The sequence below is a fragment of the Oncorhynchus nerka genome, linkage group LG23 (genome assembly GCF_034236695.1).
Source record: "Oncorhynchus nerka isolate Pitt River linkage group LG23, Oner_Uvic_2.0, whole genome shotgun sequence".
NCBI lineage: Eukaryota > Metazoa > Chordata > Actinopteri > Salmoniformes > Salmonidae > Oncorhynchus > Oncorhynchus nerka.
This window is the reverse complement of record NC_088418.1, coordinates 38,541,062-38,561,503: the sequence shown is the minus strand read 5'-3', so window position 1 is coordinate 38,561,503 and position 20,442 is coordinate 38,541,062. Positions and strand designations below refer to the sequence as shown.

The window sequence follows — 20,442 nt, the reverse complement described above, 5'->3', positions numbered from 1 at the left end:
CAGAGTTAAGGATTATGTTAAAGAGTTTTAGTATAGCCATTTGGAATTTGTTGTCTGCTGTCTTGTATAGGTGGACCTGGTCATAGAGGCTGTTCAAGTCCAAAGTGGAGTGGTGGGCCAGGAAAACATTTGGTTTTGAGGCACAGTCACGGGAAATACATGCGTTTACCCACTGTATGGTAGCAGGTCTTTTCGTGGTAGCAGGGTGGAGATAACCACTTGTGCATTGAGGAAGAAGCTTTTTCCATCTCTCCCTTCAGTGCTATGGCGACCCTTTCCTGCTGTGTTCTCAGGTCGTTTGTGCCTGTGTGTATTATAATGTGGCTAGGTGAACCTAGTTGGTCCTCAGACAGAAGGTCTAGGGCACGCTGGGTGTTTGGACACCAGAGTTTAGACACACTGTGTTTGGGAAAAAGTTGTTTTTCTTCTATATATTTCCCATTTGAGTCCATAAGGAGTACAATCTTGTGTATATCCTCAGGTGGCTATCAGGGGGTGCTCAGAGGGGGTGAGATCCCCTGGGCTTGGGGTTCTTCACTTGTCTGTTCTGCTGTGATGTCGACGCTATGGTCAGGGTCTGATGTGGACTGTTCTGCTGTGGTGTCGAGACTTTTGTCGGGAACTGAGGTGGGCTGTTCTGCTGGCTTCTCTGTGGGAGTGGCCACCTCCCTAGTGGGTTGTGCTCTGTCACACACCAACCCCCTCATCCTCTCCTCCAGCAATCTGATCCTCTCCTCTAGTGCTCTGTTCTTCTCCTGCTCTTGCTTTATATATGTTGTCTCACCACAGTCCAGAGTGCAGATATGTCCCTCTCCACCTCCAGCTCTCCGGGTCTAGTTAAGGGGGTGTTGTTGTGCTGGACTGTTGTCTGAGTCTGTGCTGATTGGAGTGTAATCACCTGCTGTTCCAGCTCCACTTGCCTTACCTGCAGTTGGGTAAATTCAAGAGGTCTGGTCTGACTTGATCGGGATGGGGGTATCTTTCTGAAGGGAGAGCTTCTCCTGCTGGGCTAATTCTTTGATTAGGTGAAAGTCCAGCTGAAACTGTTTTGGGGTTGCCCTGTACCAAAACTGTTCCAGACTTATAGAGATGTATATTAGCTGACTCAGAGTCCTCGTTGTCTAGTATCCTGAGTTTCCACCCTTCGTTAACACCCCCACCCCCTCTTAACAGAGTAGTAGTGTGCTAATATAGCACTGTACCATGCCAGGGGATGGTTTGTGTGGAAGATGAGGTTGCTGGTGTTCCCATTTTTATAATAGCCAGCAAAAAGTGTATCAGGATTTTCCACAAAGGAGCTTCATTTTGTGATCTTTTCTTGCCTTATCATTCTTTACATACACATGGTACTGTATTTGAATTACTTTTGAACAGCGGGAGGCAGCTTCTAAGGCCTCTCCATTTGGTTGGAGTAGACTGTGCGACTCTCCTGCCATTGTTGGGCTAAAGGGCTTTGACACCTCTCACTTGACACATCAGTGCTAATTGAAGTTGTATCTAGCTTGGCAGCCTTAATTTAGCATTCAGTCCTTATAAATTAATGTCATGTATTTTTCTTCCTGGCTTTTGGAAATAAAATATAGCTTCAGACTAAACATTACTCACTCAATTCCAGGTTGGATGGTGTTTCTGTATCTGTTTCTGCACTGATAGTACAGTAGAACAAAAAGAGTCCTGCAGTAATGCTCCTCCCTGAAGTGATGTTATTGTCTCAGTGTAGAACAATAGTTCTTATGCCCTTCATCTATTTACCAAGCGACAGCCAGTCTACATTTGGAACATGTATTTTGCCTGTTGTCAAGTCTCTCCACAGATATTGTCCTGCTTTGAAAATTGTCCTGCTATGAAAAACCTTACTTAATACGTGTAGAATGGGTATTTCTATCCTAGTATTAACGATAGCAGAACAGCTTAAATAGAAAATAAAATTAGGGAATATAATAAAATACAGTTGTAGTTTTTGCAAAGTTTAATGTAAGTCATGATAGCCATTTTAAACTAATAAAACAACTGAAATAGAATATTAAGGGATACAGTGTAATACAGTACAATAGAACAGTATATGATAGACTGAAATGGAAACGAAAAGAAGAGTGTGGACTCAACCTTGGCTCACCTCTCTCTCTGACATATGCTGTTCTTTGTTGTTCTAGTGTTTAACATTAACCTACAGTCTCAGCCTGCTGGCACAGAGGGAGAGAGGAAGGGGGAGAGACACGCTGGAGAAAGAGAGGGGCAATGACTGCGATGGCGGATAGTAAGAGAGTGGGTTGTGAGAGAGAGGGAGATGGAGAGAGAGAGTTTGTCCTGTTAAATGTTTCAGCAGGTTGTGTAACTCTGGATTAGTGGTTGAAAACAACAAGGAGCATTTCCATATCTATGGTTAAATAGTGTCAATAAGCACGCTGTCTGTACCTGTCACGACTCCAACCGAAGGTGGCTCCCCTTCCCGTTCGGGTGGCTCTCGGCGGTCATCTCGCAGGCCTACTAGCGGCCACTGATTCTTTCCTCCCCCTCCTTATGTGTTAATTGGGTACACCTGTTTTGAGTTTGTGGTAATTAGTTGGCCTGTTTCTTTGTGCGGGATTAATTATTGTAACATTTGTGCATGTTGGAGACGAATGTGTTTGTTTCTGATTGTGGATTTTGCTGGACTGTTTTTGTCCCCGCGTTTGGGGCATTTGTTTTGAACACCCAGTGTTTTGTGTGGTGGCCGTTGTTCACCGTGTGCGCATTAAAAGAGCACTATATTGAACTCTCTGTTTCTACGCCTGACTTCACACCCACGACACCCAGATCGTTACAGTACCCATATGAAAAAATACTATAGGATTCTATGATTAAATACAATTAAGTCTGAAAAACACTGCGGACATGACTGTAGTATACTGTAGTATTTGCAGTTTACTATAGTTTAAATAATGTAGTAAGAAAAACAACTGTGGTGTATATACTATAATTATAATTATTTTAGTGTTTCTGCTGACTGTTGTATGTACTGTCTTATTTTTGCAGACATTACTGTAGTATTTACTATAGTGTTTTTATTTTATTATCTTTGACATAGCAGTGGGTGCTTTGTCCTTGAGGAAACCTACTGGACAAAATACTCAGAGCAAATGTATACCTGTAGGTAGGACTGTGGACTGAATGGATAGTACAGTGCTTCTGCTCTTTTCTATAACCTGTAGGGAACACAATATATGATCTATACTTGGCATGTAGGTTTCTCACTTATGGGTGGCACAAATTGGGATACGGGAGATGGGAATAGGCAGGTTATATGCAAGTTAAAAACTGTAGTATATACTATAGTAATTACTTTTTTTTTTGCATACATTACTGTAGTTATTACTATAGTATTCTACAGTATACTACAACATCTAATAGTAGGTACTACACATGATCAAGGTATACTACTGTGTGTAGTATAGTATTCTACAGTATACTACAGTTTACTACATAATTCTAAAGTAAGTACTGTAGTATTCTATAGTAAACTGTGTTTTTTCATGTGAGTAGCATAGACTGAATAAAACTAATGGTCTGTAGCTGCCTGTGAGCTTAAAGCATGAGAACCACCATGTTAAACAAAGCATTATTCTTTCTGGGGTGTATTCATTACTCACACACTGTAGCAAAATGTTTGTTGCAAAATGTTTGTTGCAAAACGTTTTGCAACAAAATACTGGAGTTTCTATTTAAAAGATTATGTTAGTTCCCTCCCTGTTTCGTTCCATTTGCATCTGTTTGCTTTTGTTTGGTTCCTATTGAGTACAGCCCGTTGTCTAGTTTCTGAACAAATTTCAATCGACTTTCACCTGGAAAATACCATGGTGGTCTGAGACAAAATCATAATATCAATGGTAGCTATGTGTTAGCACTTCCCTGCTGTGAAATATTCAGGCAATAGTGGCACATCAAACTTCAAAAGTAGTTTGAATACCATTGTTAGGGTACTCATGCTGCCAAACATACCCTAGTAAAACTGACTATCCTACCGATCCTTGACTTCGACGATGTCATTTACAAAACAGCCTCCAACACTCTACTCAGCAAATTGGATGCAGTCTATCACAGTGCCATCCGTTTTCTCACCAAAGCCCCATATACCACCTACCACTACGACCTGTATGCTCTCATTGGCTGGCCCTCGCTTCATATCCGTCGCCAAACCTACTGGCTCCAGGTCATCTATAAGTCGTTGCTAGGTAAAGCCCTGCCTTATCTCAGCTCACTGGTCACCATAGCAGCACCCACCCGCAGCACGCCCTCCAGCAGGTATATTTCACTGGTCACCCCAAAGCCAATTCCTCCTTCGGCCGCCTTTCCTTCCAGTTCTCTGCAGCCAGTGACTGGAATGAACTGCAAAAATCACTGAAGCTGGGGACTCATATCTCCCTCACTAGCTTTAAGCACCAGCTGTCAGAGCAGCTCACAGATCACTGTACCTATACATAGCCAATCTGTAAATAGCTCATCCAACTACAACTAGTTGTAAATGAGAACTTGTTCTCTACTAGCCTACCTGGTTAAATAAAGGTGAAATAAATATAAATAAAACAGGGTAGTTACAGCCTCTAGTTACAGTCTGTTAGAGACCTTAGTTGGTTCCCGAGTGGTGCAGGGGTCTAAGGCACTGCGTCTCGGTGCTTGAGGCGTCACTATAGACACCCTGGTTCGAATCCAGGCTGTATCACAACCAGCCATGATTGGGAGTCCCATAGGGTGGTGCACAATTGGCCCATCATTGTCCGGTTTTGGCCAGTGTACGGCGTAATTGTAGATAAGAATTTAGTTAAATAAAGGTAAAATAAAAATCAATAAAAAATGTAAAAAGTTACAGCCCTTGAATGAGCTATAAATGGCCAAGTATAGTTGGCTTTGTAAAAAGCGTTAAGAGAGAGAGCGAGTAAGCTGTGGCAAATGTACATTGTATATTGAGTCAATCTGGACACTTTTGTTTACAGAAGCAGTTGACTACTAGACACACATATACACACACACACACACACACACACACACACACACACACACACACACACACACACACACACACCCCATGTGGAGTCCGTCTGCTCTGACCTTTTCCTATCAATAGGGGGCTGAGATTCTCGCCAAGAGAAAGTTGCCTTGCCCTTCTTCTCGTCTGTCCGTCTTTCCATTTATTTCTCTCCATCTCTCCTCCATCCCTCTGCCATTTTCCCAAGCTGTATGTCTGGATAGAAATCTAATCTATGATGTACAATAATAGCCTTGAATTTAAAGAGGAAAGAATACCTCTCTTTCTCGTGTGTGCTTCTGTCCTCATGTCTCTCTCTCTCTCCCTCTCTCTCAATTCAATTCAAAGTGCTTTATTAGCATGACGTAACAATGTAAATATTGCCAAAGCGTACTTTAGAGATTAAGTGATTAATTTACAATATGAGCATAATTAAAATAATAATAATCAATACTGTCAACGGGACAATCAATAATCAAGGGTAAAAATATCCATACAATGGACAATAACAATGACGCAGAGGACATGTGCAGGTTGGTTGGTCTGTCAGACACTGTCCCTCATTTTATGGCAAGCAGCAATGTAGTGTGCTGCCAACCCACAGCTCTCTGCATCTTTCACCAACAGGACAGGTAGCCTATTCTAATCAGAGAGGTCTTTGAAACCTTGAATATGGTTTTCAAGTTTGGGGAAATTATATATATTTTTTAATTTTGTCAGGAAATGCAGCTCTGTCTCTAGTTTTGCAGACTTTTCTCACCCCATGGCCCAATGGAAAGAAATGTATGTGTTTTTGTCAGTTTGTTGTTTGTGTACATGGATTTTGTAATGTCATATGTTTTTCCCCCAACACCACTTTCCATCAATTTGTATAGCAGACCATCATGCCAAATTGAGTCAAAAGCTTTTTTGAAATCAACAAAGCATGAGAAGACTGCCTTTGTTTTGGTGTGTTTGTTTGTCAATTAGGGTGTGCAGGGTGAATACGTGGTTTGTCGTATGCTAATTTGGTATATAGCCAATTTGACATTTGCTCAGTACATTGTTTTCTGCTGTTTATGATAATGCAGAGGATTTTCCCAAGGTTGCTGTCACGCCCTGACCTTAGAGCTTTTTATGTCTCTCTTTTGGTTTGGTCAGGGTGTGATTTGGGTGGGCATTCTATGTTCCTTTTTCTATGTTTTTGTATTTCTTTGTTTTGGCCGGGTATGGTTCTCAATCAGGGACAGCTGACTATCATTGTCTCTGTTTGGGAACCATACTTAGGTAGCTTTTTTGTGGGTAGTTCATTTCTGTTTAGTGTTTTGCACCTTTCAGGACTGTTTCGGTTATTCCCATTGTTATTTTGTTATAGTGTTCAGTTTTAATAAAGAAAGCATGAACACTTACCACACTGCACTTTGGTCCAATGATTCCTCTTCTTCAGACGACGAATACCGTTACAGAACTACCCACCACAAACGGACCAAGCAGCGTGGTAATGAGGAGCAGAGGGTTCATGACTCCTGGACATGGGAGGAGATATTGGATGGACAGGGACCCTGGAGACAGGCTGGGGAATATCGCCGCCCTAAAGAAGAACTGGAGGCAGCTAAAGCTGAGAGACAGCGATATGAGGCAAGGCAGCGCAGCAGGCACGAGAGGCAGCCCCCCCAAAAAAATAATTGGGGGGGGGGGGGGGGGGCACGGGAGATTGGCAGAGTCAGGCGATAAACCTGAGCCAATTCCCTGTGCTTACCGGATGCAGCGTGGGGACTGGTCAGGCACCGTGTTATGCGGTGAAGCGCACGGTGCCTCCAGTGCGCACTCATAGCCCGGCAAGTGCCATGCGAGAGTGGGCATCCAGCCAGGGCGGATTGTGCCAGCTCAGCGCGTTTGGTCTCCGGTGCGCCGTTTCGGCCCAGGGTATCCTGCGCCGGCTCTGCGTACTGTGTCTCCGGGGCGCTGGGAGGGTTCAGATCGTCCTATGCCTGCGCTCCGCCCGTGCCGGGCGAAAGTGGGCATTGAGCCTAATGGAGAAGTGTGAGTGTTAAGCACCAGATCTCCAGTGCTCCCCCACAGCCCGGTTCGACCTGTGCCTGCACTCTGGAGGGGCCGGGCTAAAGTGGGCCTGGCGGAGTGTTGCCAAGGCTGCGCACCAGAGCTACAGTGCTCCCCCACAGCCTGGTTAATCCGGTGCCTCCTCTACGCATCAGGCCACCTGTAGGTCTCCCCAGCCTGGTGGGCCCTGTGGCAGCCCCACGCACCAGACTGTCTCTGCGTCTCCTCCCTCCAGAGTCGCCCTCCATTCGGGACCCACCAGCGACGCCCTCCAGTCCAGAGCCTCCAGCGTCGCCCTCCAGTCAGGAGCTTCCAGCGACGCCCTCCAGTCTGGACCCGAGGCGCCCTTCAGTCCGGAGCTTCCAGAGGAGCCCTTCAGTCCGGAGCTTCCAGAGGCGCCCTTCAGTCCGGAGCTTCCAGAGGCGCCCTTCAGTCTGGGGACCGCTACGAGGGTCCCCAGTCTGGGGTCGGCGGCGAGGGTTCCCGGTGGAGCGGGGTCTACGTCCCTCACCAGAGCCGCCACCGCGGAGAAATGCCCACCCAGACCCTCCCCTATAGGTTCACGTTTTGCGGCCGGAGTCCGCACCTTTGGGGGGGGTACTGTCACGCCCTGACCTTAGCTTTTTATGTCTCTATTTTGGTTTGGTCAGGGTGTGATTTGGGTAGGCATTCTATGTTCCTTTTCTATGTTCCATTTCGGTTATTCCCTTTGTTATTTTGTTATAGTGTTCAGTTTTACTAAAGAAAGCATGAACACTTACCACACTGCGCTTTGGTCTGATGATTCCTCTTCTTCAGATGACGAAAACCGTTACAGTTGCTCTTGACGCATATCTCACTGTAGTTATTGGGGTCAAATTTGTCTACACTTTTGTAGATTGGGGTGATCCGTCCTTGGATCCAAATATTGGGGAAGATGCCAGAGCTAAGGATGATGTTAAAGAGTTTTAGTATAGCCAATTGGAATTTGTGGTCTGTATATTTTATAATTTCATTGAAGATAATGTCAACACCACAGGACTTTTTGGGTTAGAGGGTTTATATATTGTCCTGTAGTCCATTCAATAGAATTGGAGAATCTAGTGGGTTCTAGTAGTCTGTAATAGTTGATTCTAAGATTTGTATTTGATCATGTATATTTTTTTGCTGTTTGTTCTTTATTATAGGGCAAAAAATACTGGAGATGTGGTTTTCCCATACATCTCCATTTTGGATAGATAACTCTTCGTGTTGTTTGTTTACTGTTTTCCAATTTTCCCAGAAGTGTTTAGAGTCTATGGATTCTTCAATTACATTGAGCTGATTTCTGACGTGCTGTTCCTTCTTTTTCCGTAGTGTATTTCTGTATTGCTTTAGTGATCCACCGTAGTGAAGGTGGAGGCTCAGGTTTTCTGTGCCTCCATGTTTTTGGTTGGATAGGTTTCTCAATTTCTTTCTTAGGTTTTTGCATTCATCGAATAATTTGTCATTGTTGTTCATTTTCTTTGGTTTTCTGTTTAAAATTGTTAGATATGATAGGGAAGCTGAGGGGTTTTCTACTGCCAAGTTTGCACCTTAACTATTACAGTGGAATGTTTTGTTCAGGAAATTGTCTAAAAGGGATTGAATTTGTTGTTGCCTAATTGATTGATTATTGATCTGTTCAAGTAGACTGTGATTTTGCTGGTCTGATAGGGGTGTCAGTGGGCTGACTGTGAACGCTCTGAGAGACTCTGGGTTGAGGTCAGTACGACTGTCAAGAGATGAGCTATAGGTGTACCTAACATAGGAGTCCCCTCAAAGCCTCCCATTGACTATGTACATACCCAGCGTGCGACAGAGCTGCAGGAGTTGTGACCCGTTTTTGTTGGTTATGTTGTCGTAGTTGTGCCTTGGGGGGCATATGGGGGAGGGAATGCTGTCACCTCCAGGTAGGTGTTAGTCTCCCTGTACGCTGAGGGTGTCAGGTTCTTGTCCAGTTCTGGCATTTAGGTCGTCACAGACTAGTACATGTCCCATGTCCCCTCCAGAAAGAAGAAGCTGTCTTCAGTAGTCTACAGTACCCTAACCAAAAACTGTGGAAAGATGGCAGCATTTGCGCAGAACTGAAAGCGCGAACCACTGCATTTAACCATGGCAAGGTGACTGGGAATATGGCAGAATACAGTGTAGCTATTCCCTCCGCAGGGCAATCAAATAGGCAAAACATTCATATAGAGACAAAGTGGAGTCGCAATTCAACTGCTCAGACACAAGACGTATGTAGCAGGGTCTACAGACAATCACGGACTACAAAAGGAAAATCAGCCACTTCGTGGACACCGAGGTCTTGCTTCCAGAAAAGCTAAACACCTTCTTCGCCCGCTTTGAGGATAACATAGTGCCACCGACGCGGCCCACTACCAAGGACTGTGGGCTCTCCTTCTCCATGGCCAACGTGAGTAAGACATTTAAGGGTGTTAACCCTCGCAGGGCTGCCGGTCCAGACGGCATCCCTAGCCGTGTCCTCAGAACATGCGCAGAACAGCTGGCTGGTGTGTTTACAGACATATTCAATCTCTCCCTATCTCAGTCTGCTGTCCCCACATACTTGTGGAGATGGTGGAAAGTTCCTCGGCGTACACATCACTTACAAACTGAAATGGTCCACCCACATAGACAGTGTGGTGAAGAAGGTGCAACTGCACCGCCCGCAACCGCAGGGCTCTCCAGAGGGTGGTGTGGTCTGCCCAACGCATCACCGGGGGCAAACCACCTGCCCTCCAGAACACCTACATAACCCGATGTCACAGGAAGGCCAAAAGATAATCAAGGGAAACAACCACCCGAGCCACTGCCTGTTCACCCCGCTATCATCCAGAAGGCGAGATCAGTACAGGTGCATCAAAGCTGGGACCGAGAGACTGAAAAATAAGCTTCTATCTCAAGGCCATCAGACTGTTTAATAGCCATCACTAGCACATTAGACGCTGCTGCCTATATACATAAACTTGAAATCAATTTAATAAATGGAACACTAGTCACTTTAATAATGTTTACGTATTTTGCATTACTCATCTCATATGTATCAACTATATTCTATTCTATTCTGTATCTTAGTCTATGCCGCTCTGACATTGCTCGTCCATATATTTATACATTCTGAATTCCATTCCATTACGTAGATTTGTGTGTATTGGGTATATGTGGTGAAATTGTTAGATATTACTATTACTGTCGGAGCTAGAAGCACAAGCATTTCGCTACACTCGCATTAACATCTGCTACACACTTATCTGTGACCAATACAATTTCATTTCATTTCATTAAAGTATAGGGATTCTATTGGGTTGATAGAGGTAGCTCACAGGAGGACATTTTTCTCTGTTGAGATCATTTCCTTTTGAATTTGTAGCCAAATGTAAAATGTTCCTGATTTGATTAATTTAATAGAGTGAATTAGGTCTGCTCTATACCAAATTAGCATACCCCCATAGTTCCTTCCCTGTTTCACACCTGATAGTTTGGTGGATGGGAGTACCAGCTCTCTGTAAACTAGAGGGCAACCAGTGGGTCCGTCTCCTCTGTACCATATTTCTTGTAGGATGACAATGTCTGTATTTCCCGATTCTTTGATGAAGTCCAGGTTCCTGCTCTTTGGGCCAAAGGCAGTTGACCTCAGGCCTTGGATGTTCCAGGATGAGATAGTGAAGCCTTTGTGTTCCATAAAGTGTCCAGTGTTGTTGGTCGTGTGGTTTGGCCTCAGGCCAGTAAGTGTGAGCAGAGCCTGCTGAGCATCTGGTACATGCCATTGGCTTGGGCTAGAGAAAGAGTGGGGGTTGGGCCTGTTTGCCCACTCACGGCCTGGTGGGATCTGTGACTCCCATGTTGAGGCCCTCTTGTGGGAGTGGGGGTCATGGGGTGGGCAGGAGGGGCATAAGTCTGTTCTGAGGGGGCCCAAATGGGGTGTGGGCATGGTTGGCTTGGGGGGGTTGACTGGTTGGGATGGGGGTGTGGATGTGGCTGGTGGTGCTGTGGTCTGGATGTAGGTCCTCTTGGCGTGGATCCTCTCTATGTAGGTCCAGTGGGGGGGGGGGGGTCTCGCTGGTGTCTCACTGGTGTCTCACTGGTCTGGGCGGGTTGTCTATTGATCTGTTGCTCCTGTGTGAGGTGTTGGAGCTGCGGTTGAGGGCGATATTCTTTAGGGTCCGGGCAAAGGTGGGCGCTGCTTTCTTGTATAGTTGGACCTGGTCATAAAGTCTGCTCAAGTCCAGGATGGAGTGATGGGCCAGGTAAACATTTGATTTTGAGCCACAGTCGCGGGAAATACTTGCATTTACCCACTGTATGTTAGCAGGTTGTTTGTGCCTGTGTGTATTATTATGTGGCTGGGTGACCCTAGTTGGTCTTCAGACAGAAGGTCTAGGGCGTGCTGGGTGTTTGGACACCAGAGCTTAGACACACTGTGTTTTTCTTGTATATATTTCCCGTTTGAGTCCATAAGGAGTACAATCTGTGGCTTGTGTATGTCCTTAGTGGGTGTGGTGGGGTTGTAAGGAGGGCTATCTGGGTGGCACAGGGGGGGTGCTCAAAGAGGGTGGGATCCGCTGGGCTTGGGGTTCTTCATTTGTCTGTCCTGCTGTTAAATTGAGGCTATGGTCAGGGTCTGGGGTGGACTGTTCTGCTGTGGTGTCAAGACTTTGGCAGGGGGCTGAGGTGGACTGTTCTACTGGCTTCTCTGTGGGGGTGGCCAGCTCTCTAATAGGTTGTTCTCTGTCACACTCCATCCCCCACACCCTCTCCTCCAGCACAAATCCTCTCCTCTAGTGCTCTGTTCTTCTCCTGCTCTTTCTCCTGTTGATGTTGTCTCACCACAGTCCAGAGTGCAGATATGTCTCTATCCACCTCCAGCTCTCCGGGTCTGGTTGAGGGGGTGTTGTTGAGCTGAACTATTTTTTGACCTGCCTGGAGTGTGTTCCCCTGCTGTTTCATCTCCACCTGCCTTACCTCCAGCTGGGTGAATGTATCCATAATTGTAGTGAGGGAGTAGTACTCGGTGCTGGGAGGATGACTTTCTGCTTGGTGTTGCTCATCTGTGGGGTTGATTATTGAAGAGGTCTGGTCTGACATGCTCGGGGTGGAGGTATCTTTCTCAAGAGAGAGCTTATCCTGCTGAGCTATCTCTTTGATAAGGTGAATGTCCAGCTGAAACTGTTTGGGGTTGCCCTGTACCATTACTGTCTATACATAACTGAGTAACCTCTGGTAGCAGAGCATTCCATGATGACATGGCTCTATACATAACGGTTTGGGTACCGTGAAGAAACCCATACTGGTGGGATTTATGTCTGTTGGAAGTTAATGCAAATCAATTATATAATTAGATAGACATTGTCAACACACAAATGTTTCTTATAAAGACTAAATGAGAAGTGGTCAATTTCTCCTCAACCATGAAAGACTGTCATGCATGTTGTTGATGTTAGTTTAGTATGTGCTGTTAAGGGCAAGGCGTGCTGCTCTCTTTTGGGCCAGCTGCAGCTTTGCTAGGTGTTTCTTAGCTGCTGTAAGGGATTTCCTGTGGTGAAGTAGAGGCGGACCAAAACGCAGCGTGGTTATATTGATTCATGTTTAATAAAAACAGATAAACATGAACACTACAAAACAATAAACGTGGAAAACCCAAAACAGTCCTATCTGGTGCAAACACAGAGACAGGAACAATCACCCACAAACACAGTGAAACCCAGGCTACGTAAGTATGATTCTCAATCAGAGACAACTAATGACACCTGCCTCTGATTGAGAACCATACTAGGCCGAAACATAGAAATACCCCAAAACATAGAAAAACAAACAGACTGCCCACCCAACTCACGCCCTGACCATACTAAATAAATACAAAACAAAGTAATTAAAGGTCAGAACGTGACAGCTGCACATCAACATACAGTATTACTGGAAAGTAATCAAGATAGGACAATATCAGAGCCTGAATAACTAGTGCAGTTGATCTGTGTCAAAAATGCAGAATATATTTTTATAACAATCATGCCTCTCCCCATTTTCACAACTACTTTGTCAATATGACTTCACCATGATAATTGACCATCCAATGTTATTTTATAGGAGTTCCACTTCTTCAGTGGTCACACCCTTTATGCACAACTCCAGTTAAGGGTTAAGGTTTGGGATAGGGTGTAAAAGATGTAAAACAAGTGTCCACCACTGGGATCAAACATGCACCTGTCTGATCCAGAGTCATGGGATTGTGCCCATCTGTCACCCCCATCCACAACGCCTTAGGAAAACCCAAGCCTACTTGATGGTAATGGTGCTCACTGTTGCATTTCAATGTGTCCTCAGGGACATGGATAGACGTCCAATTTCGAAGTCACTCTTGAGCGATCTGTAGGGCCCTATAAAATCCAGGCTGCGTGGAACATGGACTGAATCACGGAATCCTGACATTAAAACGGAATTCAACAATATTGAAACATTTATTGAACTTAGTGGTAATTCAAAGAAATCTATTTAACTTATAAGAAAATGCATTCATTTGACAAATCATAAGACATGAACAAAATGAATCAGTGATTTGTATTTTCATGAAACTTTCTGAAACGGCACAGGAATGCCCATCTGTGTGTATGTGTGCTGTGCGCGCCTATGTCTACACTTTGTGTAGCCATTAGCGATGATGCTATTGATAATATTCTTCTGGTAGAGATGGAAAGGCTTTCCCAAAAACTTTCTCTATGAAATGTTAACTACAAAGTATCCTATGCCTTCCTGGCAGAATGATATTAGGATTATTTGCATCAATCCAGTGGCCATTTGTTTTTCAAACTCTGCAATCACATGAGCACTACAGCATCACAGCTAACCAAACAACGGTCTCTTCCTGGTGTGCACTGGCATTAAAGGATAACTACACCCAAAACTCAAAATAAAAAAGAATCATCCCAGACCAACCTAAAAATAAAATGGTATCCTGATGTGGTTTATAAACATTTGTTTTAATTGGTTGTTTTCCTGTTTTTAAAAAACAAGGAAAATGGTATCAGGCAAAAAAAATATTTTAGGGCTCTAGGTCTGCCTGAACACACACACACTCACCTTAACACAATGTCATAAACCTTCTTAAAATGCATGGCCTGTGGGCTGGCTGACAGACAATCCAGTGGAAATGTTATCTTCAAAATGACCTCCTCAGATCCATTATGGCTCCTTCTGCTCCCAGCTTGATGAAATAACACACAGCCTGAGCCCACCTCACCGACCAGCCTCACCTCATACAGTCATAAAGACAGAGAGAAGAGAGAGAGCGTAAGAGGGAGAGAGACCGAGAGAGAGGAGGAATCAATCAATTAGTGGGAAAGAGAAACCGTAGTGAAACCGTGTGTGTTTGTGTGTATGGTTGTGTGGAGCGGGTTCTCACAGGGTACATGTTGTCACTCACACACTTTTTGACTACTCAACCAGATCTTATAGAGTTTACATCAGTCTTATATACTCATCTCTTCATCTTATGCAATAATGTTGACTTCTACAGACATACAGAAAGACACACACATACATGTTTTTAAACAACGAATTGTTTAAAATAACAACTGTTATTAAACATGTTTGTGAGCTCAATGCACACATGGCGCAGTTTCTCTAGAGATAAATCAGATCAAGCCCGAATTGTGCAATGTAATAGGGAGTTGTAGTTTCCAACAGGCAATATTCAACATAGTTTAGCGCAGAAAATGTGGTAATTATCTACAATGACCATAATCCATTGCTCGCCTACTTGTCCGATCTGTGTGTTTCTCTTACACCTGCTACTTTAGGTTAGTGTGGGGCAGACACAGAGAGGGAGAGAAGTAACCGAAGAATGCGCGATGGAGAGGGATAGAGAGCAATTGCTTCGAGAGGTATCTCTACCTGAAAATACATGATCTTAAGTGATTGATAGTTGGTATTCAGCAGTCATAAAATATGCGTTATTTATTTTAAAGTAATACTAAAATTGTGATTTTGTCAGACAGCGGGCAGCAGCTCTATAGAGATGAGATGAGTTGGAATGAAATACAAATACAAAACTACAACTCCCTCCTACATCAAACAGTTCAGGCTGTAAAGTCATCAAATAAAACACATGTAATATACCCAACAGCTGAAATATTTGATTAAAGTAAAGTGATGTGAATAAATTATGGTTAACAAGTGATGCACAGTAACGGGCAGTCACTACCACCATGGGACTTTTGTTATTTGTTTTGTCCTGTGTTATTACAGCATTCAACCCACATAATACACAGTGCATTTAATCATGTAAAATATATTATATTTTGATAATCGAACCAAAACCAAACTGACCTCAAAATGCACTAATTGCTCAGCTGTTACATACACACACATACACGCCCATATACACGCACAGAAGCCCGTATACACACACACACACACACATCCATACACACACACACACACACACACACACACGTCAGAATCCCCAAACCAATTCACTCTCACATTAAAACAAGCTTATCACCACTGTGTGTCCATGCCTATGTATGTGCAGCTATATGAGACTGAACTGAATACTATATTTGGATACTGCATACCAGTTACATGTATCAACGTAGATGCCAAAAAAGACAATACATACCTTCACGTTGATATCATTGCATGCCGCTGTGAGAAAAGAACATAGAACAATTACATTTCCACTTATCAAAAATACAGTTAGCTATTATCTGTGTCAAAACACAATGTTCTTCTTGCTTGTTGCACCAATCAACTCAATTAAACCACAGGATTATAAATTAGTCATGAATGTGATAGACATTCCAGGTTAACACCTCTACTGTGTCTGGAGCAAAAAAAACAACAACAGAGAAATGATGGAGGGAAAATGAGAGAGAAAATGAGGGATGGAGAGTGAGAGAGAGTGGGTAATGAGAGAGGAACAACAACCACACAAAAATCACAGAGAGAAAGAGAGAGAGAGAGATAGGGAGGAGGAAAGCAGGTAGTAGCTAACAACCACAACAAATTGTCTAGAGAAAGAGAGAGAGAGAGAGATAGAGAGGAGAAAAGCAGGTAGTATCTAACAACCACAACAAATTGTCTAGAGAAAGAGAGTGAGATAGAGAGAGGAGAAGAGCAGGTAGTATCTAACAACCACAACAAATTGTCTAGAAAGAGAAAGAGAGAGAGAGAGAGAGAGAGAGAGAGAGAGAGAGAGAGAGAGAGAGAGAGAGGAGAAAAGCAGGTAGTATCACAACAAATTGTCTAGAGAAAGAAAGTGAGATAGAGAGAGGAGAAGAGCAGGTAAGTTGACAGTGAAGTTTAGAGAGACTGTGTATCTGCTGTTGTAGACAGAGGGAGAGACAGCAACAGTGACGTTTAGAGAGACTGTGTGTATCTGCTGTTGTAGACAGAGGGAGAGAGAGTGACAATGAAGTTTAGAGAGACTGTGTGTATCTGCTGTTGTAGACAGAGGGAGAGACAGTGACAGTGAGGTTTAAAGAGACCATGTGTGTCTGTTAGACAACTAGTGAGAGGGTGACTGAGATAGAGAGGGAATAAGAGAGAGGCAGAAGGAGGGAGCAAGAGGTAGAGAAAGGTTGTCTGTGTCAGTCTACAGTGCTATCTGCCGTGTAAGTCTCAGGAGGTTGTAGTCTAGAACAGCAGTGTCGTTAGTTATGCTACTAACCAGAGTAACTGGACCACCTGTTTCGGTACCGTTGCCATAGTAACTGGGTTAGCGGGACCATCTCATAACAGATTGTAGTGATGACTTGACCGCTGGCACTGTAACCGTTCAGTCTGCTGTTACCATAGTAATACTGGACCCCCAGCTTGGCACTGATTGTAACCGCATTAACAGGGGTAAACGGGACCCCATCATGTGGGAGGGGGGCACCGGTGCCTCCAGAGTGGGGTCAAAGAGAGCAGGGGTGCGGGCTGTGGTGGCGCTGATTGGACTGCTCTACCGCTCCAGACAACACAGAGAGAGGGAGAGAGAGGGGGAGAGAGAGGACGAGTGGTGGGTAAACTCAACTCCTCTTTTTATGAAGGTGGTGTTTGAGGATGGGCATGTGTGTGTGCTTGTGTTTGACAATGATTTTATTAGTAAGAGAGTGTTTCGTGTCTTTACTGTATTTGAACTATGTTGATAGTGTAGTTGAATTAGATTGTCAGTGTGTCTGTTGGAACTATGGCATAGATGGTGTGAATGGAGAGCAGGTGCATAGATTGAGTGCAGAATGAAAGAGTATGTTATAGCAGTAAGACAGAAGTGTGTGTGTATGCATGCCAGTATCTCTTGCACATGTCTTACACTTGTGCATGTCTGTATGTATGTGGTAGAGTGCACTTGTGTTTGTTTGTGCGATGCAAGTGTGTGTGAATGTGTGTAGTGGTATAAAATACTGTAAAGTCTAACTTAAGTTGCTTTTGTGGGTATCTGTACTTACCTTTACTTTTACTTCACATAAAGAAAATGTTTTCCATAACACCCACAAGTAATCGTTACATTTCGAATGCTCAGGCAGGACAGCAATATGGTCCAGTTCACGCAACCTATCAACATAAACACATTCTCATCTCTACTGCCTCTGATCTGGCTGACTCACTAAACACAAAAACTGTGTTTGTAAATGATGTCTGAGTGTTTTAGTGTGCCCCTGTCTGTCCGTAAATGAATCAAACTAGAAAATGGTGTTGTGTGGTTTGCTTAATATAAGGAATTTATGCATAGCATTTACTTTAACTTTGTACTTTTATTCAGGTATGACAATTTAGCACTTGTTCCACCACTGTGTGTGTGTGTGTGTGTGTGTGTGTGTGTGTGTGTGTGTGTGTGTGTGTGTGTGTGTGTGTGTGTGTGTTAGTCCCCTATAATAGATTAAGTGTTCCTGTCTCTTTAGTAATAGTGAGTTCAGTGAAGAATCTATGCAGTCTATTTACAGAGAAAGAGCTTATGAGGGATTGGCCCGGTATTGGCCTTTGTGGATTGGCCTATGATAGAACGAGGTAGACAGAGAGAGGACCGTTTTTAAGGTGTATTGTACGAGTGATAACCGTTTTATTGTTGCTGTTGATTGTTTTAGGAAGCAGGAGAGAGAGCTGCTGACCATCTCTAATGTTCCCCTGGCAGACTGCCCCCCTTCTCCTCCGCGCACAGCACCCCCCACCATGAAGGTAACACACACTCATGCACACACACACACATACACACACCCACACAGGCATAGAGAATGGAGAAGGAGAGAGAACCAGTTTCCAATGGACTGTGACTGACCATCCCCAGCAGGTAGTATGACATTTTGAATGTGTACACTTATGTAAATGTATATCCGTTATCGGCATTGCGTTCTCAACCATTGATTTCTTGTGCCACATTATGCTGTATGTGATGATTGTTTGTGAGAGAGTGCTTGTAAATGTGTGTTGGGTTCTACACTTAGGTATAAGCGTTCATAGAAACAAACGTTACTGCAGTACAGATCCTACTGTTGTTCAGCTGAACATTTCAACAATATACAGATTGCATGCAGCTGAGTAGGGATATGAATGCTGTTCTTAAGCACAACGCAAGCGGAGTGCGTGGATACAGCCATTAACTGTGGTACATTGGCCATATACCACAAACTCTCGAGGTGCCTTATTGCTATTATAAACTAGTTACCAACGTAATTTGTTTTTGGTAACCAGTTTATAATAGCAATAAGGCACCTCAGGGGTTTGTGATATATGGCCAATATACCACGGGCTGTGTCCAGGCACTCCGCGTTGCGTCGTGCATAAGAACAGCCCTGAGCCGTGGTATAACCACAGCTCCTCATGCCTTATTGCTTAAATATACCACGGCTTTCAGCCAATCAGCATTCAGGGCTCAAACCACACAGTTTATAGTAGCTGTTCAAGTACAGTCTACAGTCAGGGTCTATTTCAGTGAAATGCTGGGTCATCCGAGTCCGGCCTGGGAGGAAGTGATGTGTCTCTGCTGCTTCTGCAGCCAGAGATACTGGATATAATGACGAGATGCTTGTGTCTCCACCCTAACAATTGGATTCGTTGACCACAGAGTGGAATGGTGGGCTGTCAAGCTCCTGCCTATTCCTCTCTTTGGATTGGTGGATACATCTCGTTATTTTAATACATTTTGGAATATTCTATGAGGGGTATTGGGGGGTATTAAATGGAGAATGAGATGCTATGCTAGCCTCATGAATATGCATAGAATTTCAACAGGGACAACTCCGATACAAAGTGTTTTTTCTCAAAGTTGCCGGGATGTCACTTGCATCACATTTCTATCAGTACACTCGTAACAACCTAATCATTACCAAACTTCTAATCGATCAAATAAGCCTCATGTATCAAAATAACAATACATTTTTATCTTGACTAAATTCAACACTCTCTCATTGATCCTCATACAAAAACTCCTCACTTGGCAGTATGCCAAGATATTTTCACTTGGACAGATTTTGGACTGAGTAAAACTTCTTGCTCTGCCTCTTCCTCTCTGCTGCAGTTCAGTCAGGACCAGGAAGTGATGTGAGAAGAAGCGATGTCAGAGAAATGGCCCAAAAAATGACTTTAAAAAGAGTGAGAAAGAATCTCACCTCTCTTTCTCTCTCTCTCTCTCTCTCTCTCTCTCTCCAGTCTGCCCATTTCTTCGACATGATGGAGAAGATGGAGGTAAGCATGGAACTCCTGCCGTCTGTGTCTGTCTGATTAATAACCCAGAATCCTCCAGGTGACAACAGAACTGATAATAATGTCATAGGTCAAAGGTTACCATGAGGTCATCAGGGGGTTCACGACCTTTGACACTCCCCATAATGCATTGTCAGTCATTATATATAGCAACAAGGTTTCAGAACCACTCACTCTACACTCTTACTACTATGCTTTTAATATTCTGTTATTTGTGCTTTCTAACGCCGACAACCCTTATTCTCATAAATCACAACTCCAAACATCTCACCCTCATGAATATCCAACATCCTTTCCCTAAACCTCTATCCCTTACATCCTAACCCCTTGCTTCCAAATCACACCATACCGACCTACCCAACCCCCCAACCCTCTGCCCCTGACCTCTAACATCTACCCCATACATTGCACGTATAACCCCTAACTCACCTAAGCAGGTACCAGAGGTAGCAGAAAAAACAGTGGCTGGTCCTCAGAGACTGAAGGTGTGGACAGCCTACCTACCTACCTACCTACCTGTCTGTCTGTCTGTCTGTCTGTCTGTCTGTCTGTCTGTCTGTCTGTCTGTCTGTCTGTCTGTCTGTCTGTCTGTCTGTCTGTCCTCATAGCCATCCTTTCACTGAATATACTGTATATAGTGGAAATTGACTATGAATGACTTTCATACCTCTTTATTTACAAACTCATATTCTCTGTTGTCATTCATTCATTTAGGTCCT

The 20,442-nt window shown here is 43.9% G+C and overlaps 1 protein-coding gene across 2 annotated transcripts in view; it reads left to right on the top strand.

The window, feature by feature from the left end:
• LOC115106810 (rap1 GTPase-activating protein 2-like) overlaps positions 1–20,442 on the top strand; it is an 87,986-nt gene that overhangs the window by 27,550 nt on the left and 39,994 nt on the right. For both annotated transcript variants that reach the window (XM_029629921.2, XM_065008105.1), the window contains exons 3-4: positions 18,109–18,199; positions 19,670–19,705. In XM_029629921.2, coding sequence (XP_029485781.1) covers positions 18,109–18,199; positions 19,670–19,705 — 127 coding nt within the window. The remainder of the gene's footprint in view (positions 1–18,108; positions 18,200–19,669; positions 19,706–20,442) is intronic.